General features: G+C 42.3%; 2 protein-coding genes across 2 annotated transcripts in view; one reads left to right on the top strand and one right to left on the bottom strand.

The window, feature by feature from the left end:
• The first annotated feature begins 3763 nt into the window (after nucleotides 1–3763).
• Nucleotides 3764–21361, top strand: LOC135220756 (uncharacterized protein C1orf50 homolog). Its single transcript, XM_064258204.1, has 4 exons — nucleotides 3764–4259; nucleotides 18672–18784; nucleotides 19092–19310; nucleotides 19483–21361. Exons 1-4 carry the CDS (start codon nucleotides 4220–4222, stop codon nucleotides 19645–19647), a joined length of 537 nt encoding a protein of 178 aa, XP_064114274.1. The 5' UTR covers nucleotides 3764–4219; the 3' UTR covers nucleotides 19648–21361.
• The window catches only part of LOC135220755 (histidine--tRNA ligase, cytoplasmic-like), a 44942-nt gene continuing 39878 nt past the window's right edge, over nucleotides 20844–25907 (bottom strand). Inside the window, 2 exon segments of the mRNA XM_064258203.1 lie at nucleotides 20844–21052; nucleotides 23424–23573. Of these exon segments, the coding sequence (XP_064114273.1) occupies nucleotides 20900–21052; nucleotides 23424–23573 (303 nt within the window). The 3' untranslated portion in view covers nucleotides 20844–20899.

Genomic DNA, 25907 nt, shown 5'->3' with positions numbered 1-25907 from the left:
ATTTCGGTGGTCTGACTTCTACCACTATTGGCAGAATTAAGGATCAAGAAACGCAATATTAACGAGAAATTTCACATATATGATTGCATATTTAAAAAGAAAACATGCTGTTACTTCTTGGGGCTTGGAGGGGTTAAGTTTAGTCTTGGGGGTGGGAGACAGTTGCCACTCCCAGCCCCCCAGAATGATTCCCTTGCTTCCACCATTAGGGTAGACGTCAGATCACCGAAATATAGTCCATTAGCTTTAAATCAGTGTATTAATGGTCCTTTTATACTTGAGACATAAACTGTTTTAACAAAAGAAATTTATATATATATATATATATATATATATATATATATATATATATATATATATATATATATGTGTGTGTGTGTGTGTATGTATTATGTATATGTATATATATATATATATATATATATATATATATATATATATATATTATATATATATATATATATATGTGTGTGTGTGTGTGTGTGTGTGTGTGTGTGTGTGTATATGTATATGTATATATATATATATATATATATATTATATATATATATATATATATATTATATATATATATATATGTATATATATATATATATATATATATTATATATATATATATATATTGTATATATATATATATATTATTATAGTATATATATATATAGTATATATATATATATAGTTATAGTATATATATATATATATATATATATATATATATATATATATATATATATATATACTATATCACACACACACACGTGTTGTGTCTGCGGCAGAAGCAGGAGTAGGAGCAGAAGCAGGATTAGCCGTAGAAAAAGAGACCGACTAAATAAAGACATGATAGGAAAAAACAAGAACACGTAAATAAATGACTTACATCGGAGAAACAGAAAAGTCATCCATGAAGGACAAAACTATGAAACCCAAAAACATACAGAAAGGTAGTCCATGGCATCATTAGTTATCAAGTTGGCCAGAGTACTCCTTTTTTATTATATTTTAATTAAATGATATATTTGCATTGCCATTTAATTTTTGGGATAACCAAGATAGAAATTTTGGTGATGTTACCCATAAATGAATCGTTCTCTATGGCCTTGTAGAGTTAATTGGTTACAATAGAAAACTAACTTACATAAGAATCCCTAACTAGAGTAAATTATGTTGGGCGAAAAGTGGGAATTTTATGCTTTCTTCCCAGAAATGTGGAATGCCCTTATGGAAAGTAATTAATTATCTGAAACTAAAAATAATGCAGGGTTGCCCAAATTGGGCGATTTTTGGCAGTGAAATGAGTGTTTGAAAGTGGAAAAACAATGATTTGGCAGTTTAGCATTAAAGGACTCAAATTTGTGTCACAAAGGAAATTTGGCAGTTTCCCACTTTCTTATAATAGATAATAATAAATATATTTATTAGTATAGACTTTTTTCCTATTAAGCTCCCAAATCTGGCAAAAATTTATTATGATTGACATCACTATACCTACTCAAATTCCCTAAATCTGAGGGAAATTCTCCTTAGGTACCAATCCTCCATTCCTGGACCTTGACGTGTTAATTATGAAAAAACGAAACGATGTAGATATTTGTTAAGATTTAAGATAAAGACATAACAAGAACGTCATAGAGCCATTCAATAAATATAGTTTGCTATTTATTTTCCAACTGTATGAAATATTGAGAGTTTACAGGGATTTGGCAGTGAAATTCTTGTTTGGCAGAAATTCTGATCAAATTTGGCAGAAGAGGACCCATGAGACTTGGGAACCCTGAAATAATGATGAAACACTAAAAAATCGTGTGTTAGTATAATATTCATTACGGATAATGTTCACTTTAAAAAGCCTTTAAAGGCAAATAAGCGTTGCAGAGGAAGACGGTTGGTTTTTAAATTCTGAAAATTATGAATATTTGAAAATTTATTAGGTAAATTGAAAATCATAACTTATGTAAGGCTAAAGACATAAAGACACTAACGACAAGTAGAATAAATTTGTTGCACAAGTTGACGTGTTTTTATATGTGCTTACATTTGGTCCTTTGCGAACACCATCATCATTTTTTATCTAATGCCATAGCCTTAGAAAATCATACCAAACGTGTGGCAAATACGTTTATTTTGAACATATAAATCAGTATTAATTCACATTTCTGTATTTCTATAAGTAAAATTTAGACAATAATATTTCGAGAATAATTCCATTAATCAGCATAACAAAATGCAATGTTATTTTTATCTATTTCAGCAATTATAATGAAACAGTGGTATTAAAGCATGTATGCTTTTCAATGAATGAGCCTGAGTAGAACAGAATAGTCTAGACTCTAGAATATAGACGTTAGTATAAGGCCAAGCACTGGGACCTACAGGACATTCAGTGCTCAACGGAAATTAACAGAGAAAAGGCCTGAAAGGTGTAACAGGAGGAAAACCTCGCAGTTGCACTATGAAACAATTTTTAGGAGAGGGTGGACATTAAGATGGAAGAAAGAAAATATGAGCAGAGGCTAGGCTACAGCAAAAGGAATGATAGGGTTTGCCACTAAGGCGGAAGGGACGCTGCAAAAAAAAAAAAAAAAAAAAAAAAAAAAAAAAAGGAAATGCCTACAGTGCACACTATGAGACGTAATGGTGAATTAATGTGAAATCTTGTTTCTGTGCATTTTACCTTACCTAGCTTCTGTAAAAAGGCAAAAGAACTAAAAATGCCAGCTTTACTGTGAAGGCCGGACATTTATTTCTTGAAGTCGGCAGTTAAAAATGGGAGTGGGGAAGAGGTTGATAAAGTACTTATTTTACAGAAATGCCAGGTGCAAACTAAATCCGAGGCATGCGTGTATGTATGTACTTATGCAATGCTTGATAACACTGGCTCATAATGCCAGTAGCCACAAAGCGGTCCGTGAAATACTCCGAATAATTTGGCAAAGCAATATTGACAGTTATGCATTTGTTACATTGCAAAAAGTCATAAGATTAAGTTAAATCCATTGTATTAATTAAGAAACTCGAAGGTTTATCAACTCGTGAAATTAAAAGTCAGCTGCCGAAACGTACGTCTACGTAACGAGTTGTTGCATTACGTAAAGATCTGAAGCGTGAGTTAAACCATGGAGTATGTGGTATCTACCCGCTGGCCACAGGTGTTAAGGAATTGCGACTTTATCGTTTAGATCTACGCACTTTCGTTTATGACGTCATCGAAGCTCATCTGAAAACTGATTATCTTTTCCGCTTATGTGCTCGGAATACTTTCAGCTGCCACGCGTGCTTGCGAATGCGCACTCGCCCTTATGTCTACATACATAATGGTATTTAAATGGAATGTACCTAAGATTTCCTTCTCTATGGGATTCGCCTAACCAAATTACTGATAATGTCTCGTTGTTGGTACTTAATAATTTACCACGACAAATGATTTTAGCACACGAATTTGTTAGTTTTTTAAAGAAGGAAAATTATGATTATACGCGTAGATTTGTTAAATAAATCAAACTTTCTTTTGATGTTGAACTCAAAATCGACAATTAAGTCTTCCCCATAGATTTATTTTGAAAGTACTATACCAGTGATTAAGTTGGGCAAAAAATATATCGTCTCTTCTAACTTTGTTGTGTTCTTTAACGACTGAACTGGTTCGATAATCGTTACTAACTTACCATTATTTAGTAGGTTGGTGTTGACTTAACCTGCCTTGTCCAACACGAGCTCCTGCCTTAAACAGCCATAAGTGCGGCAAGGTTTTCAAGAAGATATAGTGTTACTGTGTTGGTGTAGACCTCCATACTCTCCTTAGTTAAACAAAGACTACTATAGATGATGACTTTTTATTAGTTTCTAAAATCATTGTAATTTCAGTGACCTTTCATATTCTTTAAGAACTCTTTTGCGTTTCCAAGCACGCCAATTCTCCTGATATTATCCACTAAGGTTTTCCTTTTATTTTTGCATCTTTCAGTACATCAGCAGTTTATTGAGACCGCGTATTATCGAGTTAGTCCTCCACAATGGATTGTTTGTGGCACGTCCACCTTCCTGAAATGCCACCATGCTATACGTCATTTAAGAAACGTGTCTGGTGAAAACGCACCCGTTACGAAACCAACCAAAACAAAAACCCACGACGGAGCGTCAGCTGTCTCAGTCCGAAACGTCTTGTTCAAGAGAGAGAGTACTCCAACTGACGAATTTGTGAAATTCATATAAGATCAAAATGGAAGTGACCACTATGCAAGAAAAGCCGCAAGCCACTGGTAAGTAGTTAGTGTATTGGGCTGTATCGAATACTAATCTACTTAAGCCAAGGTACCTAGTATTCTAGGATGCCACTGGTTACCTATTCTAGGATGGAACGTCACCGATCCAATTTTACACAATGTTAACTTGAGGGGTACTAGTACTATGGTACAGTCACAAGCAGAGAGCCAGGAAGTGCATTAAACGCGGAGCGGATGCAGAGAAGGGAGATAGGGAAAAGTATTAGTATTGAGAGAAATGCTAACCTTCCCTAGGTAGAATGCTGTGTGCAGAATCTAACCAGACCGTACCTTCTTAATCTAACTTATGGGGTCATACCCTGACCTCCTCTCCCCCCACATCCCCACTCGTAAACTAGGTAAATATTATCCGTCACCCTACAGTTACAGTCCCCTTCCAGGCTATTGCCTCTCGGGCTGACGTCGGCCGGGTAAAAATTAATTTCAGTTCAAACCATGACCCTGGGAATACTACCTAGTAATACCTACTACCTATAGGCAACAAAATGTTGTTTTATTGTGCTGATTACAACTGCAATCTTTAGTAAGATCAATAAATGAGTGCTGGGAAGGCTGGGGGCTTGGCTGTGGTTACGAACAGCACGTCACGCTGTTGCCACCATACTGGATTTCAAAACTACCTTGAAAACATATTTTACGAAGACCCCACTTGCTTATTTTAGTTCGTATGGCGCATTCATATATCACATTATGTTGACGAAACTTTAATCTTTTGAATTGTATGCTTAAAGATGTAATTGTATTCTTGTTTCACCAATTAAATATCGAGTGAATAAGGCTGAGCCATGCGATGACGATGGCGCCACTGTGGTGTTTCCCGTAGTTCATTTATGGAAATATGTACCTACCTAGTCTTCAAAATAGCTATTTGTTATATATGTAAATAGTCTGTATCATCTCTAACCTAACCTAGGGTGCAGGTCCATACTGTGTTGAGGGATAACCTAGAGCACCATAGATCATTTAAGTGAAGTACATTACAGTATTCAAATCTAACCCTAGAGCAAGTTGGAAAGCAATGTAAGGAGATAGAGACTAGGCTAAATGAGATAAAGTACAATGAACTAAGCTAAAAGTGGAACTGGGGTAAAACTCTACGGTTGCAGTAAGGAGCAACAGCTAGAGAGGATGAGCAGAAAGATTGAAGAAAGATATCTGGAAGGAAGTACCCAAAGGCAAAAAAGTGAGGGCTGCTAAGTGCCGAAGGATTGCTGTGAACACTTTAATATTGTAATCAGTAGGGTAAAAAACCACATGGTACATTATAACGCGTCCTGACATCGGAGATGGGCATCAGACGCGACTTCTTGTTGGTGAGAAACGGAGCTAAAGACCTCTACTCCGGTGTCAGGACACGTTATAATGTACTTTTCTTGGGGTTGTACACATTGATCGTACATGGTCCACCCCTGTACCATGCGGTTTTTTACCCTATATCACTACCCCCAAGGGAATTTATCAGTGTAAGGGTTGAGATATTGTTTTACAACGTTTCAAGTTAAAGCTACTTACGCTCTGGGAAAACATTATGAAAGTGGAGAACTGTCATGAAAAATTCAAGTCAGAAAAAATTAATTACACTATTAGGATAATTTTTTGTTTTAATTGATCGAAGAAGTTGGGTAATTATTGCTTAAAAAAATGGACAGGCATCCATGAATAGATCTGCTAGAAGTTGGGTAATTTTTGCTTTAAAAAAAATGGACAAGCATCCATGAATAGATCTGCTAGAAGCACATATCACCTCCCATTTTCCAAGAACTTGGAATGGAATGCCTTCCTAACAACCTTGGATTTAGAAAATTGTGGAACCCATCCAATTTTTATCAGTAAACTTCTAACTTGTTCAGTTTTCCTGTATATTCCATATTGAAAAAATGGCAATAGGACTTTTGTTTCGCCATTTCTTATTTTAAATTCAGTGTTGGTTAGGATTTGAGCACTATATAGCATTTATAGCTTAATTTTGTTTTACCAAGTGGCCTGTTAGTTGGTTAAGGTATGACAAATTGTTCCCACACAACAAACAAACCGTCGGTCCTTTACAATAGGAAATGCCTAAGGTGTAGTCTGGACACGGCCACTGAAATATTCAAATAAGGTAGTTCGGTTGTAACTTCTAGTCCAGTCATTGGTACTCCCTCTGACCGGACGTAAACATTCCAAATTGCTCTCTACCTGACTGTTGTTCGCAGTATCTTCAATTCTTCTATCCTGGTGGGATATTTCCTTGTTTTCTATCGAATAAGTGTTTGTGATGAATACTCGTCAAACCCTGGATTTGTAGCCTAAGTTACCCTCTGCCCCCAGCTTGCATTGCCCTGGTGTAGATGGCAAGAATTTCGGTAAAATCCGTGCTTCCTTGGAAGTAGACCCTCGCTCCCTTTGTGCTTCCTGCCGAGGGTGTGAGTGTGATGATGAGTGATGTGTGTGGAGTGTTCTCTTTGGTCTGCATCCCAGTGGGAGAAGGAGATACAATAGGAAGCCTAAACCCGTGGTGGAGGGTAGTACACCCCCAACCAATCCAATCATAGCTAATCCTTCATCTTCCTACCTTTCTCTCAGCAACTGTCTTGTACTCCCTGCCACCCCTTTGAGGGAGGCCTCTCTCCACTCCCTGGAGGGGGCCTATGGCTCTGTACCTGGGGAATGCTCTTTTTAGGGGGTCTGCTCACTTCGAAGAGACCTTTGGAGCAAGGAGGAACCTCCCTAACCCGACTTTTTCTTTTGCAGGTGAGGTGTCAGGACTAGGCCAGGCATGGTCTTCCCTTGGGCTCATGGGACCACCACCTGTGGAGGCGTTGCTGACTTATCTGAACCGAGCATCCAGCAGCACTGTTACCCATGCTGTAGTCACCACCACCACAGCTACCATGACCCAGCCTAGCTACTACAAATTGCCACACCTGGTTCCAGGGTACTGCTGTTGGCAGTATCTAGGTTTCCTGCTTCTCCCCTATGTCCCGTGGCAACGACAGGGATGCTATCGCAAGCTGTACTTGCCGTCATGCCTGCTGCTGCATCTGGTATTATGCCTACAACAGTACCTGTCTCTGCTGCCAACTTTGTTCCTGCTCTTGGACCTTTCCCTGCTCATGGTACCAAAGTAGCACCTCAGTGGCATGGTTGGTTTGGTGTTGGCGTGCCACCTCAGTGGCTGCGAGTTCGATTCTTGGTCATTCCACTGAGGGGTGAGAGATGTGTATTTCTGGTGATAGAAGTTCACTCTCGACGTGGTTTGGAAGTCACGTAAAGCCGTTGGTCCCGTTGCTGAATAACCACTGGTTCCGTGCAACGTAAAAACACCATACATACAAAACAAAAAACGGTACCAAAGTAGCTGATGTTCCTTGGGTAGCCCTGACTACGACCCTGCAGAAGCTGTTGAAGAGGAAGTCTAGGAATGTCATCGTGTTCATCGTCATCTGCTGCCTCCTCACCTCGCCTTTTGAAGGCTTCACAGCCTAAGAAGGGGAAGGTAGCCTCTCTGCCCCTAAGAAGCTTTGCCTTAAGGCTTCTGAGGGTCTGCATTCTTTCTCTGGGGAGAAGGCAGTCGGCCCCCTCGTCAGGTCTCCAACTCCTTCAGGAGAGGGAACAGAGACGCTGTCTTGGGGGGCCTCTGGAGCTCGGACCAAGGTTCGTCCCCCAGTCCCTAGTTCATGGGCATGGGACCAGGGCCGTGTCAGAGACTCATTTGCAAGTTCCTCCGAATGTACAACCTCCCAAGGGAAGTCATGCATCCACAGCCAGTGACTCTCCCCTAGGGGAAGTCGTGCTTCCGCAGTCGGTGACGGAGAGTCCGCTCTCCATCCGACAGTGGCACGGTGCAAGAGGAGGGACCAAGCTATGGCTAGGACCCACATGCAAAAACCAAGCCTGGTTTTTCATCAGGAGCCATGGTCGATGTCCCTGTCCCTTGGGATAGGGCATCTGGAGAAGCCAAGAGGAGGTCCTCTGTACAGACCTCTTTGCTAGAGGCTAAGGCCTCGAAGAAGGCTGGGGTGCGTTGTGAGGAGGATGCACGTTCTCACCAGGCAGGAAAGCGTCTCATCCAGGCGATCACGCCCACGCACATGGCAGCAGCGCTGTTAGGAGGGGTGAGGGCATCTGCTTTGATGGGACTTTCATGGTCAGCTTTGGCTGACAGCTGACAGAGTGTTGGCACAAATAAATAATATTGTATCTGGGCAAGAAAATTCACTTAGGTCCAACTGATCAAAGAAACTGCTTCTCACTCCTTTACCTCACCAGAGGTGCTTTTACATTCCCTCAGAGAGGCCTCTGCCGACCAAGCAGGTGAACCTGGACTTGGTTCTTCTCGGTCCGGGTATGTCACTGCGGCATCTGAAGAGTGAGAGTATTTCTCTCTTAACAGGAAGCAGCGACTCTGGAAGGTACCACCATGGCAGCTCTCCAAGTGGTCTGGTGGTTAGACCTGTGGTCTTTCACAGTGTCTAAAATCACTGTTTCTTCCAAGGCCATCGTCCTGGGGGAAGTCTTGGCTTTCGGGAGACTGTGCCAGTCTGGGGTTAGGGCTATTACCTACCTGGCCTACCAGACTGCAAACCTAGTACTCAAGAGGCACAATGCTGTTCCTCTCTCAAGTAACGGGGTTGCTTGGCTCAAAGTCAGTATTGGCCTTGCAAAATGGACCTTTGCTGGGTTCTACTTCTCTTCAATAGAGAACGAGTAGATGCTGCGGTAGACAAGTGTCAGGTTGACAACAAGGACTGGCTTGTTCACCATGCAGTGGTGAAGGCATCAGTACCTTTGCACTCCACTGCAGCTAGACCTTTGATTCTAGATCGAGCATCTCCTCAGCCCCAAAGAAGCCCTCTACTTCTAAGGGAGCTTAAGGAACAACCCAGCCTTCTTCTTCCTTTGAAAGGAGTGCCGTCATGCCTCTTTCAGCCACCCTTGCCTTCAGGAAAGGGGGTTAAGGGTAAGAAGGGGAAATGCTACAGTCAGCATCCCCCTCCAGCTGCTGCCACTGGTGGGGGAATGCCTATTGAGCCATTGGGCAACTTGGCAGTGATACGGAGCAGGAACTTGGGAAGTGGATGTCCTTTCGAGTCTGACACCCCTCACCAACCACTCGGTCAGTTTTTCTTCATACATAGTGGGATCCTTGAAACACCAAGCACAGCACTAGTAGAAGTAGTGCAGATGATGTTGAGTAAGGGAGCTGTAGAAGTCATGTTGGACTTTTCTCCCGGGTTCAACAGCTGAATCTTTCTTGTATAGAAACTTTGGTGGGATGGAGACCAGTCATAGACCTTTCTTCCCTGAACCGATTCGTTCGCCAGACTCGGTTCAAGGTGGAGACACCACGTTCATTGTTGGCATTCATTGTTGGCATCGATCAGGGAGAACGACTTCATGTTTACAGTGGACCTGTAGGATGTGTATTTCCAGATACCCATCCATCAGTTGTCCCACAAGTCCCTCCACTTTGTTCTCAGGGAGACTGTCTACCAGTTCAAGGCACTATGCTTCAGACTCTCAACTGCTCCCCAGGTGTTCGCAAGAGTGTTCAGCTTGGGTGCATTCTTATGGGATATTTCTGTTGAGGTATCTTGATGATTGGCTGGTCCTAATGAGCTTTCACTCGCAGTTGCTACAGGACAGGGATCTTGATAAATCTAGAGAAGTCTCATCTCGAACCAACCAGAGGACGTTATACCTGGGCATGCTGATAGACATAGTAGCAGCAAAAGTCTTCCCCTCGGACTTTCATATCAGCAGGCTCAGAGAGGCAGCACGGCTGTTCCTGTCACGGCCGGAGCAACCTGCTCCATTTTGGCAAGTCGTGAATGGTCACCTGTCGTCGTTGGAGAAGCTGGTCCCTCCTGGGTGCCTTCATCTTCATCTCTCCAGTGGAGACTAAGGGAGTATTGGACCCAGTCCCACCAGACTCCCTCAGTCATTGCTCATTCCTCTCATGCAGGAGGTGAAGGAAGACTTGGATTGGTGGCTAGACGATAAGAACCTCATGGTAGGAGTGGATCTTTCCACTTCCCCTCTGGACATGCTCCTGTTCTCAGATGCATTGAACGAGGGATGGGGTGCACACCTGGAGTAGTTGCTGACTGCAGGAGTGTGGAACCTTCACAATAAACGCTTTCACGTTAACATCTGGAAACTCCAGGCAGCCTTCCTGGTTCTTCAAAAGTTTTGGGAACAGGTGATGGGACACTGTGTATTGTTGATGAGCAACAACACTACAGTGGTGGCATGTGTCAACAAGCAAGGGACTCTCCTCTTTCGAGCTACACCAGTTGACAGTGCAGGTGCATGAGTGGGCAGTAGCCCACTCGGAAATGCTGTCAGCCAGGTACATTCCAGGCAAGAGGAACATAGTGGCAGATAAGCTCAGCTGCCAGAATCAGGTGGTAGGAACTAAATGGTCCTTTCACCAGGATGTGGCTGAAAGGCTATTCTGCCTATGTAGGCATCCAGTCATAGACTTATTCACCACCCAGTTCAACAGGAAGTTAGACTTTCTGCTCCATTGTTCCAACACCCATGGAACAACCTAGAGGTGTATGCCTTTCCCCCGTTTTGCCTGAATTGAGCCGTGATCAGCAGGATGCAGATCATGTAGGGTCTTCGGATATTCTGGTGGCACCCAAATGGCCTCAGGTCGCTAGTATCCCGACCTCCTGGCTCTTCTCTACAAGGCACCGAGAGAGATTCCCCCATGGCGCAACCTGCTGTGTTAACCACACATCGAATGGTACTACCAGTCAGTAGAGTCTGTGTTTTCAAGGCTGGAGGTTATCCACCATCTTTTGTGACCAAGAGGCTTTTCTCGTCAAGTAGCAACATAAATGGCTGGATACTTCAGACAGTCCTCTGCAGCAGTATACTAGGGAAAGTGGGCCGTCTTCTGTGGTTGGTGTCATAGACGGGGTCTCTCCGGTCAGAGCCACTCTTCAGCAGGTCGCGAACTTCCTCGTCTACCTTCGCTGAGAAAAGCTCCTCTCCATTTCAGTTGTAAAAGGCTACAGGCCTTAGTCCTGAAGCTGAAAATGTGTCGATATCTTGTCTTCCTTCAAGATATTGCTACTCATGAGGAACTTTGAGAGATTTTGCCCACCTGGGGATCTCAGGTCTCCTGCTTGGGACGTGACTCTCGTACTGCAGAGCCTGACTCGTGCCCTGTACGAGCCACTTTGAGAGTCCTCAGACAGGGATTTGACCCTCAAGACGGTCTTTCTGCTGGCACTTGCATCAGTGAAGGTAGTAGGTCAACTGAATGGTCTTTCTTTCGATGTTAAACACTCATGGGGTTGGGGCTCGGTTACACTTGACTATGTCCCAGATTTCATGGTGAAGACTCAGAATCCACGGTCCCTGATGCTAGGTTTGAGTCCTTCACCATCCCCTCCCTGAGTGATTTTGTTGGTGATGATCCAGAAGAGATGCTGCTTTGTCTCCTGTTAGAGCACTATGGCACTACCTGAAGAGGACTAGCCATCTCCAGGCCGGTTGCAAGAGAATTGTCCAAGAACACTTGTTTCTTTCTGGCTTCGTGAGACGATCAGAAAGGCGTTCGATGCTGCTGGCAACGACATTGGTACACTTTGTCAGAGACCTCACGAGGTCAGGGGCATTGCCCCTTCCTTCACATTCCTTAAGAAACCTGTAAGTTCAACAGGTTTTGAAAGCTGTGGTCTGGGCAAGCCAGACCACCTTCACTTCTCATTACCTTCCGGATATTGCCCACAGGTCCTTGGACACACTTTCCTTGGGACCAGTGGTGGCTGCTCAACAAGTTGTAGTTTACCCAGCTCCTCTTACTGGACAGAGTCACATCTCGCCTCGTTGTATGGTATGAATGAGCGTGACTGGCTCTCCTTTTATTTATTTATTTTTATTTTTTTTTTTTTTTTTTTTTTTTGGGGGGGGGGGTGGGGGGGGGGGGGGGGGGGGGGGGGGGGGGGGGGGGGGGGGGGGGGGGGGGGGGGGGGGGGGGGCCGCCTAGAATAATGCAGACCATTACATGCTGGACCAAGAGCAGATGCAGGTAAGACACTCCCAACAGTAACTTATCTATTTTCTTTTATTAGTTAAAATAGAAGCAAATATCTGCCCCTTCCCTTACAAGACAGGGAAGAGGGCCTTGTACTATTTGCCTTATAGTTGCCAACATATGGTTCTTTGCTTTTCCCATAAGGGGACTCATACCTCCCTTATGAGAAAAGCCCAGAAGACTGACTTTAATATTGCAGTTCCATAACTCCGATCAGATGTCAGTGGCTGGACCCTCTTCCTCGCTCCTACGACCAGGAAGACAACCCCAGGTAGGCTGAACCCCAGTTGGTTCACTGGCGCTCACTCAGATTCTTCCCACCAATTGGTGAGTTGCTTTAGTAAGTGACCAGACCGCTAGTTAATTACCGGACCACCTTGTTTGAAGATTTCAGTGGCCGTGTCCAGGCTATGCCTCAAGCACTTCCTATTGCAAAGAACCTAGGTTTGTTTAGTTAGGAAAATTACAATTTACTTTCAAAAATTATGGTTTCATTTCAGTATCCCTGTGGTACTTTGGTTGCTAGCTCACACCAAATTGGATAGAAGGCCTTATAACAATACCCACCACTATGTGATACCCTTTAATTTTTTCACTTAATATAGCCAAGCCAAGGCTTATCCTTAATAACCTCTAACCTAGAGTAACTTATTTTTCTGATTATGTTTTATGCATATGGAGACAAAAATGTGTTTATGTATATGGAACCCATCTTAACACCATGAATACTACATGCCTAATAACGGGCAACAGAGGAACTCAGCATTATATGATAGGAGGCTGGGGAAATGGTGGGAAAAAGGATGAATCATATACATACTATACTCTGTTTTTTTTCATCTGTCCATCCGCCTGTGGTGTTTTTGTATGGTAACACTGCATCCTGGGCTTTAGTTAGTTACATTCAGCTTACATTCAACGATTATAATAATATCCTATTTCGAACATTAACGGTGTAATTCGCATACAGTAAATTATTAAAACACTTCAGTTACAAATGTACGTACAACCAGATATCCTTTTATTTACCTAAAACTTACAATTAGCGTAACTATCTAAAGCCCGGGACGCAGTGTTACCATACAAAAACACCACAGGCAGATGGACAGATGAAAAAAAAACAGAGTATAGTTGCCTCTTAAGATGAGCATGCACAAAGTATGAAATTAAGTTTTAGAATTTTTTTTTATTTTACATTTCCCATAATTGTAAGACTGAAGCTGCCTGAAATGGTTTATGCACATAAGGGAGTCCAAATATGTTATGCCTGTGCTAAAGGGTTAAGTCCTATTACAGTACGTAGTACCACTGAATACCATTGTACTAGTTGGCAGTTATTAACTGTATTTATTAAACATTGAATTTCTGTATGCTTTTGTGTTACAATTTATGAAGAACTAGAGTTGTTAATGGTTGTATTAGTAGACACTATGCATTTTTTATTTGTTCTGATGCTGTATACTTACCCTGAACTACTTTCTTAGGAGAATCCTGGATGTCAATCCAGTACCGACCAGAAAAAACTTGGTATTCCCTCCCAGCCCCCAGCCAGGTATGCCCCAGGGTCAAAGATCACAACCTCTGACCTGTAGTCCTTTCCTCGTAGCTGTAGTGTTCACACGCTTCAGCTTGTCGTTCGTTACCAGCCCGTTTCGCTTTGTTTCCCTGTGTTTGGGTGTTGACCGCCCGTTGGTGTCGGTTTTAAGATGGAGGCTTCTTTTCTACGGCATGGCCCAGGTCTTGAGGGTAGGGCTTGTGGGGCTTTTCTCTCTCTCCAGTGAAGATAGACCCCCCCCACACTTTATTTAACAAAAGTGTTGGGGCCGCCCTTTTTCATGTGGGGTCATGTGTTGTGAGTTTGCTGCATGGACAGAACATCTTGGGATCTGGCATCGACAAGGAGGAAGAGAAAGCCTCGATCCCCCTCCAAAAAGTCTTCCTCAGAAGTTCCGAGGAGTAAAAGCACAAGCCAGGGCCCTTCACTATCCCTGATTCCGCTTCAGGACTCCCCAGCAGAACATTGGAGTTTTTCCCCCGTACCTAGGTGAGTCCGTTGCCGGGCCCCTGCCAATGGTGGTGCCCAAGGAGTCCTTCTCATTGCCCCCACAGAATGTGCCGTCGGACGATACCGCCTTTCTTCATGAGAGGTGGACGGGTGGTGGTCTGCGGGGCACCCCACCGTTGGAAGCGCTGGTAACAGCACTGAGCTCCGTAAAATTCCTGCCTCTCGCTGCAGTGTCCCGCTCCTAAGAGGAGCTCTCCGCTCGTCTAGCCAAGGCCCCCTCCGCCCCACGCAACGCTCTGCTCTCCCCCATCATGGGCCACCAGAGCGGTTCGGGTAGGTGTGGTAGCCGCCGTGACAGGACATACCGTCTCGGTCAACCCCGCTCCCTGGACTTACGGTCTGCGCTGTATTTGCCCATCCTTGTGGTTCCCATGATGGGTCCCACGAGTGGGGTGCACCGCTGATGGAGTCCCCCATAAGTAGGGGTGCAGGGCGGAGAAGGGGTGTCGTGCTTTGTGGGGTTTAGCGCATAAGGCAACGTCTTTGCCTGGAACAAAGAGGTTGGGATAGGTGTGGTAGCCGACATGACGGCGCTCGCAGTCGATGACGGTATGCTTTGCTCCCCCGAAGTACACCCCATCCCCCGTGTTGGGGAATGCTTGGTCTTGAAGGGCGGTGATGACTAGTTATTCTTGACCACCCAACTGCTGACCCAATCGACACACTGGGTCCTGGGGGAGGGAGACACGGTTCTTGCTCGCCTCCCAGGTGGCTTCCCGGACAGGGAGGTGAAGGCCCTCTGGAATGTTCCTGTGTCGAGCAAATCCCTTTTTCTGGATCGCCTGGTAGAAGAAGCCATCAAATGGTGGAGGAAGGTGGACCAGGACTCCGTCGTCTACAGGGCGCCATCCTCGGGCAGGCAACCGGGGCCAAGACGAAGTATCGAGTCACAGAAGCCGAGATAAGGATGGGGGAGGGGCCCCCTCGGGTATGTCAGTATCATCTGAAGGAGGCTGGGATCATCAGGGAACACAACCCTCCTCCAAGACCACTAAAGCCTCCCCCTCCTCTTTTAAGAGCCAGGTCCGTGCCCTCTCGCAGTGGTAAAGGTGGCCGCTTCCCCAGGAGGAAGTAGAAGGCGAGGCCTCCTAGCCGACTTGACGGCTCGGATGCGGGGGTGCCTCTCCAATCATTTGCGGGACTGGGAGGATCTTGGGGCTGATCCCTGTACTGTCCAGGTCCTCAGGGACAGTTACCAGATCCCCTTCCGAGACGTAAGCCTCCCCTGACAGGAGAACCGGACAGCTTTCAGCTCCCGGACCCTTCACTCTGTGCTAGCGGACTTGAGGGAAGGGAACTACATGCTGTCTCTGGACCTCAAGGACGCATACTTCCAGATCCCAGTACACCCCTCCAGAAGGAAATACCTCTCTGTGTAAGGTGGGAGGGATCAACGTTCCAGTTCAGGACCCTCTGTTTCGGCCTGTCCATGGCACCGCAGGTGTTCTGAAGGATATTCTCCCTCGTGTCCGCCTGGGCCCACAAGAAGGGCAAGTGTCTCCTGTGGTACCTGGATGATTGGCTACTCCTTCCTCCTCAAAAAATCTCTTGAGGGAGTGGAGGGACGAACTCCTGAACCTCTTCACTCATCTACTAGGTACTGTCCTGAACTGGAAGACGTCGCACCTGGAGCCCACCAACAGGATGGTGTACTACTTGGGAATGGATCTAGATACAGTAAGAGCCAGGGCGTTCCCGTCGGAGGAATGAATATCTGACTTCAATGTTGTAGCGACCCCCTTCCTGACAGACACGCCCCGACCAGCTTGAGAGTGGCAGAGGCTTATAGGCCACCTCATCTCCCTGCAGAAGCTAGTTCCTAGGGAAGGCTGAAGATGAGGCCCGTCCAGTGGAACTTGGATGGGTGGGCCTCGGACAGGAGGAACCCATGGGAGTTGATAGCTCCCTCTCAGCCGATGGCAGAGGCCCTTCGCTGGTGGCTAGACGACACGAACCTCCGGCGGGGGGGTTCCGCTGGCGGACATCCCTCCGGAGATGCTCTTACTTAAGGACACATCAAAGGAGGGCTGGGGAGCCCACCTACGGACAGAAATGAGTGGGGGGGGGGGGGTCAGAATGGGAGTGTGAACGCCATATCAGCAGCCTGGAGCTCCTGGTCACGCTCAAAGAGCTCCAGATCTTCAAAACCAGCCTGAGGAACAAGCAAGTGGCAGTCATGTGCGACAACGCCACCATCGTTTCTACGTCAAATAGCAGGGGGTTCTTGAGATCGCAACCCCTGTGCTCCCTGGCGGACACCGTTCTAAAGTGGGCGGAGAACGCCAGGATCTCCCTGTCAGTGAGGCTCTTTCCGAAAAGGAACATGATCGCTGATGGACTCTGCAGGCAAGGCCAGGGTCCAAGTGGCAGAATGGTCCGTACACCCGGCAGTAGCAGGCGAGTTGATTGGAAGGTGGCTCTCCCCCTCCATGGACTTGTTTGCAACAAGCCTGAACCGCAAGCCCCCAGTGTTCTGCTCCCCGGTCCTGGACCTGGCAGCGGTGTGGGAAGACATGTTCCAGCACCACTGGGACGGGCTAGACCTCAATGCATTTCCCCGCTTCGGAGTCCTCAGGCAGGTCCTCAATCGACTCCGGACCTCCAAAGCAGATTGCCAAGCCAAGCGAAGTGGAAGCTCTTCAGGGCCTGGTGCAAGGGACAGAACTTGGAGCCCTATGAACCAAGATTCCCCACATCATGGAATCCCTAGTCCACCTGAGGGAGGACAAGAGGCTCTCCATCGCGGCTATCAAAGGGGTCAGGGCGGCCTTGAGCCAGGTCTTTAATCAAAGAGAGGTAGACCTGGGGAATTCCAAGGACATCTCCCTACTCATCAGGGGATTTGAACAGACCTGCCCCCAGGTCCCTGTCAGTACCTCTCTGGGACGTGGCCAGGGTCCTGGCTGCTCTGAAAAAGCCACCCTTTGAGCCGCTCAAGGATATCACAGACCGAGAGCTCACCCTCAAGACTGTCTTCCTCTTGGCTTTAGCATCCTCCAAGAGGGTGGGGGAGCTTCATGGCCTCTCCTATCAGGTGTCCCACTCAAGGGGTTGGAGAGGACTAAACTTCAAATTCGTACAATTCTCGTAGCCAATACTCAGAAACCTGTCTGAGGATCCCAAGGACCTGCTCCTCTGCCCAGTCAGGCCGGTGAGGAAGTATCGCAGCAGAGCGGAAGGACTCCGCCCCAGTATTCAAAACTTCTTTGTCCCTATTAGCCGCGAAGAACACCATCTCCTTCTGGTTGAGGGGACCATCAGGAGGGCCTACAAGGGAGCGGGGCTGGTCCCCCCCCCCCCCTCACAAGGCACGAAGCCCCATGACGTCAGGGGTATAGGCACCTCCTTGTCTTTCTCCAAGAATCTGGCCATCGGCCCAATACTACAGGCATGGGGGTGGAAGAGACAGTCCACCTTTACGACCCATTACCTCAAGGATTGCATGAGGGGGTCCCTTGATGCCTTTGAGATAGGGCTGGTGGTGGTGGGCCAGCAGAGGGTCTAGCCTAGCCTAGGTGGGTATGCGTTGTATGAATGCGAGTGTGTATGAGGTGTGTCCATCCTCCGTATCTTACCCTGCTCCTCTCCCCACTTTCCCTACGGGGCCTTCAACGTAATCGCCAAAATTCCTCGGTCTTCAGGTGAGTCTATGAGAGGAATGTTCGTTTTTACAGACCATAGCATTACACTTGTAGAATTTTATTCCCTCCTCTACCCAACAGTCGGCTTTGCCTCCGTACGGCGAGAGATCCCCACCTCCACCCTAATCTGGCGGAGTGGATCTCTCTCCTCTTCCCCCTCCTCCTTCCTTCCTGAAGGAGGCTGACCTCTTCCTTGTAGGGACTCATCCTCCCCTAGATATACTCCCGCCTCCTAAGGATTAAGTCTCCTAAGAAATTAGGTCGGGTTAAGTGTACGGCGTTGGAACAAATCACAAATTTTAAGTAATCTGCATTTTTCTTAGCTATACTTAGCCTGAACCACGCAATTTTTATTTTTACGCCCACCCTTCCATCCCCACGTATCTTAGGGCAGGAGCTCTAGGGGGTTTGAGAAGGACTGCAGGTCAGAGGTCGTGATCTTTTGACCCTGGGGCATACCTGGCTGGGGGTCGGGAGGGAATAAAAAGTTTTTTCTGGTTGGTACAGGATTAACATCCAGGATTCTCCTAAGAAAGTAGTTTGGGGTAAGTATAGCTGGGAAAAATACAAATTACTCAAAATTTGTGGTATTTGAGACTCATGAAAAACTAAATTTTAATTTTTTTTTTTGTTTTTGTTTTGCACAGTAAATCTTGTAGAGATGGACACATCACCTGGAGGTTTCCAGCTGGTGAACCCTCACCGTACAAACAAAGTAGATAGCATGGATTTGGTGGAAATGGCACGTGAAATCCAGAAGGTTTGTAAATGTTTAAGTTTATGAATACAAGTATTGTGTGAAGTAACAATGTTTTGACCTTGAGTAACTTTTTTGTAACTGATTGAATCCATACCAGACGTCGTTTTAATAAAACATCAGTAATGTATATTTACAGTCTGCTTACTTAAAGTAAATGGCTTTCACAGGACAGTATTCTTTTTAGCTGCCACCAGGAAACTTAATTGTACATTTTCTTAACTGAATCTGCGGTTAGCAATTGTTAATGTGGTTTTTAAGTTTTATTTTAAAAGATATTTACAAACTTTATTTTTTTATTACTTTCCAGGCTGACCAGTTTGTTCATGCAAATGTAAGTAATAAACTGCAGGTTATTGCAGAACAAGTCAGATTCTTACAAGAACAGGCAAGACGGGTCTTGGAAGAGGCCAAAGAGAATGCTGATTTACATCATGTACCATGCAATTTTTTGAAAAAACCTGGAAACATATATCACTTATACAGACGACCTTCTGGACAGAAGTACTTCTCTATGTTAAGTCCCAATGTAAGTTGTATCATCTATGCTTACTAAATAATTTAGTTCAGTAACTGAAGTTGAAATTATGAAATGCCACTTAAGATGCACATACATATATTGGAAGTTATATTTTTCAGTACACATATATTGGAAGAGTTATATTTTTCAGTACCTTAAAGATAGAATTTTCTTTCTACAGGAATGGGGTGACAGTTGCCCACACGAATATTTAGGAACCTACCGCCTGGAACATGATCATTCTTGGACTCCAGAAGAAAAGATGAAAGCAAGGGCAGATGATCAGCAAATGATCAACAAAATATTGACTTGCTCAAATACCCTTTCAATTACCATGGGAAAATAACTTACATATTGGACTGGTTCTTTGTAAGACATTTGAACTGGTTGTGCAGTTAAAAAGATTTTTCCCACTGTGTGGGATTTCACTACTACATATTCAGTGTAAGCGTAAACTATGGTCCTGTAACAAATAGTTACACCTGTATTAGACCACAAACCTCTGCCAAAGCCAGTACTTTGCTCCTGAAAAGGTTCCCTTCTCGCCCTGTCAAATTTATCTGTCCTGAATTCTAACTGATTATTCCAAAGCAAGAAAGACCACCTTTGGTATATAGTTTCATTAATATGGGACTGTGAAGTGAGTAGGCATTTTGATGAAAGTATGCCTTCCAAAATTGATGTGTGTCAGTGGTAGTAATGTAAATGGTCTCACAGATTGATGGCAAGACAATTTATTGGACAAGTTTGGGGAATATTCTATAATAAGTTTGAAGGTTTCCATTACATATACCTCAGGTTAACTTTTTTTTTTTTTCCTTTCTAAGTTGAAATATTTTAAGCAGACAAATTCTAGGTCCAGATGAAAATTTAATGTTAGTTGTTTTCCATAAAATTTTACTAATTTCCTGTTTTCTGGGATGATATAAGTTTAAAAATTAAGTGGAATTTTAAGGGCCCCATACACTGAATGATTGTCGTTATCGACACGCACACCGTGTGAAGAATCTCCGCACCGATTTCAGTCTGAACAAAGCTGTGGTCTCGGGAAGATAAGGCATCACCTCTATAAGAGACGTGCTTGATAGTGTTATATCAGCAGACAAATGCACACATTGAATGACCTGTGTATGATAGACATTGGTTGTAAGCCAGCAAACTGGTCTGGACTTGTTCCTGCTGAGATCATTCACACCACAGAACTCCACCCACTTGCATTCAGACAAGCCCATACACAATGTTTTTGCTAATGGTACACAGTTGTTCAGAGTATGAGGTCCTTTAGTTGCTTAATACTGTGATGTATGAATCCAGATAAGATTATTATTCAAGGAATAAATATGACATGTCAAGTGATTCTGACAGGGTCAATTTTTGTTGGTCTGTGACAAAATGTATTATAATCTATCTTAGAATTTGATAGCCTGTATTTAATTACTAAAAGTACCAGAGTCTGTAACTAATAATTTATTTTCCTCTGCAAACATGATGTGATGATAAACATTACATATACAAATTTGAAGGAGATTAAAACTGAACAAATTTTATATTGCATAATTTATCAATAAATCACACCAAAGTAAACTCCCCCAAATAAATTATTTTAACCTTTCCTTAACAGCAGATATAAAGTCCTCCCTCTTAATTGTTTCTTCTTGACGTGTAATGGTATTCCTGAGCTTAACAATACCTTCTTGCACTTCACTTTCACCTATCAATGCGACCAGTGGAATTCCATTATCTTCCGCATACTGAAAAGTGAACATTCACATCAATTTATAACAGAATAAGATATGGAATCTTACGATTAGCATAGGAATATCCAAGAAATGAAAATCTTTTGATTAGCATATGAAAATCCAAGAAAACACACAGGTTGTACAAGAGACATGTTATAAAGCTAATAAACTTGAATTTGTTCATATTGATCCTCACCTGCTAATCAGATTTCTAGAGCACAAGTGTGTTAGTAAAGTTAAGAGGTACATTTTTGACATTTTCTTTGTGATTAAGAGGCCTGATCAGTGATGTGTTGTAGATATTTTAAACAAAATGAGTAATACTGGTTTTTTTTATATCCCTTCAGCCCTAGCAGTAATTCCCTATTATTCCTTTTACTGTACCTCCATTCATATTACCTTTCTTCCATCTTGATATCCAACCTCTCCTAACAATTATTTCGTAGTGCAACTGAGAAAGTTTTCCTCCTGTTACACCTCCCTACTCAATTCCTTTCTAGTGCTAAATTTTTACACCTCCCTACTCAATTCCTTTCTAGTGCTAAATGACCTCATAGATCCCAGTGTTTGGCCTTTGGCCTAAACTCTAAACATTCTATTCCAACACTGAATCTGGTTGATTGGATTTGAGGTAATTTATTCCTTGGCTTCCCCTGGTGATTTCGAGATGGGGAACAGTGTGCACTGATACATGTGTAGTGGATTCTTCATTCTAAGCAGGGATTGGGTAGAAAGTAACCTGTGCCAAAACTGGTACACCATATTCTAGGTCACATTTTGAGGTAACTATGTACAAATGCTTATCCATTACTTATGGTCCTGGGAATGAAGATCTGTTAGGAAAGTAGTCAGGTGCTAATTGGTTTATTATACGAAATATCCCTTCCAGAAGGCTAAGCCTACAGTCTACCATTTGTAAATAATTTTTTATCTACATAACACAAAATTTAACCGAGGGAAATAATGCAAATTTTCACTTTAGAAAATAATGAACATTAAATCATAACATGGATATGGCCTAGAATACGTGTGAATGAAGGGATCTGAAGATATTGGATGAACAAAACAAATTACTTGGTCATTTTAACCCTTACTGGACAGGTAAAAAGTCAATATGCAGCTCCCCTCCCCAGGCTGGGGTAAACTTAGGTCTACAATTTACAAAAAAAAAAAAAATCACTGGAAAGAGGAAGCTATGCACATGATGAAAGAATAAAATTTTCCTTACCTTCCACGAGAAGTTGAAAATTACTATTTGCAACCCTGTGTGGGGCCTCTTTTACAAGACAATCAAAAATTTTGCTGGCATATATATTATGTTTTTTCTAATAAATAATTTTTTGTATAATTATAATTACAGCTCACACAATATCAAAATACAAGAAATAAATAAAATCAGTAACAAATTCTTAGCATATTTGTTGAAAAATCTTTTTATTTGTGATGTTTTTTCTAATACTTCTTTGCACGTTTCTTTGCAAAATCATATTTACAACTGACATACTATCATAAAAGACAAGAACTAAAACCAACAGCAACCCCTTGATATATCTGAGCAAATTTACAAAAAGATGTCGTGAGAGAGACGCAGTACATTCTCCCTTCAAGTCAGTATAATAGTTGCCATTAGTGAATTTATGGGCTATGGAAGTATTGGTACTTCTTTCCCACCCGATTCTTTCCAAATCGATGGCACTTGTTATTGCTTCTCTACAGCATCAATCCATCCACCACCCTGTTATTACTACTGAGAAGCTATCCATCCATTAAGGGGTAATACAACTTCAAGCCATTTATATGATGCTTTGGAAGATAATTTTATATGAATTTTGGACAAGTGCATTCATGCAGGTTTTGGCTGATGAAAGAGCTTTAAAAAAAAATTTTTCCTTTTTTTTTTTTCTTTTACACAAATATAGTACAGAGATTAGTTGCAGTTGATGACAAATTTTGCTAAGAAAAGCCAAGATATTCCCACAGATCTTGAAGCATTAGGTTTGTAACTGGTATAATGAACCTTGAGGTTTATTTTGGAAGAGGTTAACAAAATTTTATTTATCAGTGCATGATTATACCTTTTACTGTGTTTTAATGCTGATCATTTTGAGTTTATGCTACTGTTGCTTTACCAGTCAGATATTCAATGGCATTAGGGATTTAACAAGGACTACCTCTCAAGAATCTAAATGTCTGTTTCGAAAGTATGGATAACCATAGCTATCTATTTAGCTACATGACTGGCTATGATTTGGAATTCTTTAATTGTTATACAAACAAAATTTACTGATTTTGAAAAATATCAATATCAAACATTCAGTGCCATGTAGAATTCAATTGTCCTGATATATTTTAGGGAATTAACTAGAAAAAGAAATGGACTTACCTGCAACTGATTCAGAAGTTTGGGATTGTTTTTATAGCTACTTTCAGCTTTAATCCCAGCTGTATGTAAAAGTCCAAGAAGCTTTAGTCGCTCCTGGACCATTCCTTTACATGCTGCTGCAACAAACACTTCAGTTTGTGTGGCACGTATCTGAAAATAAAAAAGGTTGACTTTTAACAATTCCATTTAACAAAACTATAGTTAACTTTCCTTTCCTAAGATCTTTTCTGTAATACAGGTTATACCAACATAAAAATCTGCCAAGACAAATAATGTATTTTACAATATTTAGGAACACTTTTAATTGAATAAAAAACTCATAAAACTATAAAAACACTACTCAAGACACGAGCTGTGAGCTCATTACTTAAATAAAACCAGAAATAACTCAAAAATCCCAGGCAAAGTATATAAATAAAATTAAATCATTTTAGAAATCATTTCAAGTACTGCTGATTCACAAAATACATAATACGTATACAAGAACCTACCCATTCACTGGAAATTTAATTTCCAAATACTAAGAGTTAACTGAGATGAGCATAAATTCTTATTGGGCTTGTGTTAACCTTTCCTAAGATTTACAGTTTGAAGAGTGTATATACTTTCAAATAGCTAACATACTAAATTTTTAAAGAATTCCTGTCTCAGAGTTACAGTTTTGTTTCACAAACCTTACCACATAATTCATTTCATGGTTGATGTATACAAATGTTGTTCTTGATCAGTACTCTACCTTGTTTATGGGTGTTCATATACCCATTCTTTATTCATGTTTTTTCTCTGCACTCATACTTTACTAACCACAACCATTTTCTCTTCTCATTCATTCAGTATATCTCTCCCTGTGACAAATCAGATACTGATATTGTCATGTGCTCAGAAAAAAACCCACTATCATGGTGAGAGGGAGTATGTTGGACTTCAGACTACTACAAAACAGAAAATTGGAAGATTAGTAACAGTCTGACATACATTTTGCTAGCTTAGGAACCAATGTTGTGCAATATATATAATGCACAACAGAAAATGGAAAGATTGGTGTGTCAGAGAGTTTTTTTTTGCAAAAGTACCAACTCTGCTGTCAAGCTGGCCCTCCTCCTTTTATGATGAATATTTTTTCTTTCTTCTAGTTTTACCTACTTTCACAACTCTTACTGAAATACCAAATATCAAGTAAAAATAAGAGGATATTGATTAAAGTCATGCATCCGGCTCATGAAATAATATGTAGCTACTATGAGTTATTTACTGTATTATTGTATTACGTATTGTAAGATGAAAGACATGACAATGCTGTATGTATAACAATGGTTCCTGCAACAGTGAGGCACAGGTATTACTGAGGATGGTAAAACTGAATGTGGCTATTTCATAGTTGCACCATCCAGCAGAGAAACTCAACAGAAGATGGCAGAATCATGGCTGCAACAATGTTGAAAATGAAACCATATCACCAGAGCCCATGGAACTGAGTGATTCAGGTTTTGACTAAGTGTCCCAAAGTTACAAAGTATGACAATATTTTACAGCATTCCTTACATCTCTCAAGTCAATTAAGAATAAATTTAGGGTTTATTGCATACAATTTTATATATAAATATGACATTTAGCTTCTAGGATACGGGTGTCTCATTACATACTAAGGGAAGGAAGATCTTATATATGAATGATTAAGGGTTAGCTTATGATGGAAGTATGATTTAGTATTATTTGAAAGGGCGTGTATGGTGTGCAGATGCTATGGGTCAAAATCAAATATAAATAGACGAAAGTGAATGTAAATGATACGTTTCATCAAGTCCAGTACATACTTTGAAGGGTCATAGCCTAAGCTAGCCCGGTAGATCTTCATTGGATTTCAAGCTAGGCCCCAAGTGTCTGAAAGTCATGAACCATTACAAAACTCCACAAACATCTATGTTCTCAAACACCACAAGAAAATGTGCAGAGTACTGATGCCAATCAGAGGTATGAAGTGACAGCTTATTATACATTTATAAACCAACATGCTAAACTGTAATGCATGCCAAAGTTACAATTTGCATGCATTATTTTAAATATCCCATTTCATGGAAACTATTGAAATGGTAAATATAAATCAACAAAGTTTCCAAACTCTGCAAAAGTAGCTCTAAATTTAATAACATTTCCCATCATTAAAGAAAGCGCATAAAAACAAAGTATGAACCTGAACCAGCACCAGCTACAGCAGAAGGGCAGCAAATTAAGTTAGGGCATAGGATAAACTATACTTATATACCAAAAGCAGACAAGAAAGTGTGTGAAATTATCCAGTACCTTCATAAATTAAATGCTTAAGGGTAAATGTAATACTTTACCTGCATCTGTCACAAAAGCAACCAGAAAGCCAACATGGAACATAAGAAGGATAAATATTAATAATAGTAGTAATTACTATTAAGAAAATTTAAAAAAAATGGCTGACTTCTTGTTAAGTAATAAATTGCAATTAAGTAACAA

This window comes from Macrobrachium nipponense, chromosome 2, assembly GCF_015104395.2.
Source record: "Macrobrachium nipponense isolate FS-2020 chromosome 2, ASM1510439v2, whole genome shotgun sequence".
NCBI lineage: Eukaryota > Metazoa > Arthropoda > Malacostraca > Decapoda > Palaemonidae > Macrobrachium > Macrobrachium nipponense.
This window is presented reverse-complemented; position numbering and strand designations above follow the sequence as displayed.

What these genes read in the sequence shown, in the direction of transcription:
- LOC135220756 (XM_064258204.1), top strand. Translation starts at nt 4,220, where the DNA reads ATGGAAGTGACCACTATGCAAGAAAAGCCGCAAGCCACTG. An exon ending in AGAAAAGCCGCAAGCCACTG is followed by an intron (nt 4,260 to 18,671) that starts GTAAGTAGTTAG and finishes TGTTTTGCACAG; the next exon opens with TAAATCTTGTAGAGATGGAC. An exon ending in TGGCACGTGAAATCCAGAAG is followed by an intron (nt 18,785 to 19,091) that starts GTTTGTAAATGT and finishes ATTACTTTCCAG; the next exon opens with GCTGACCAGTTTGTTCATGC.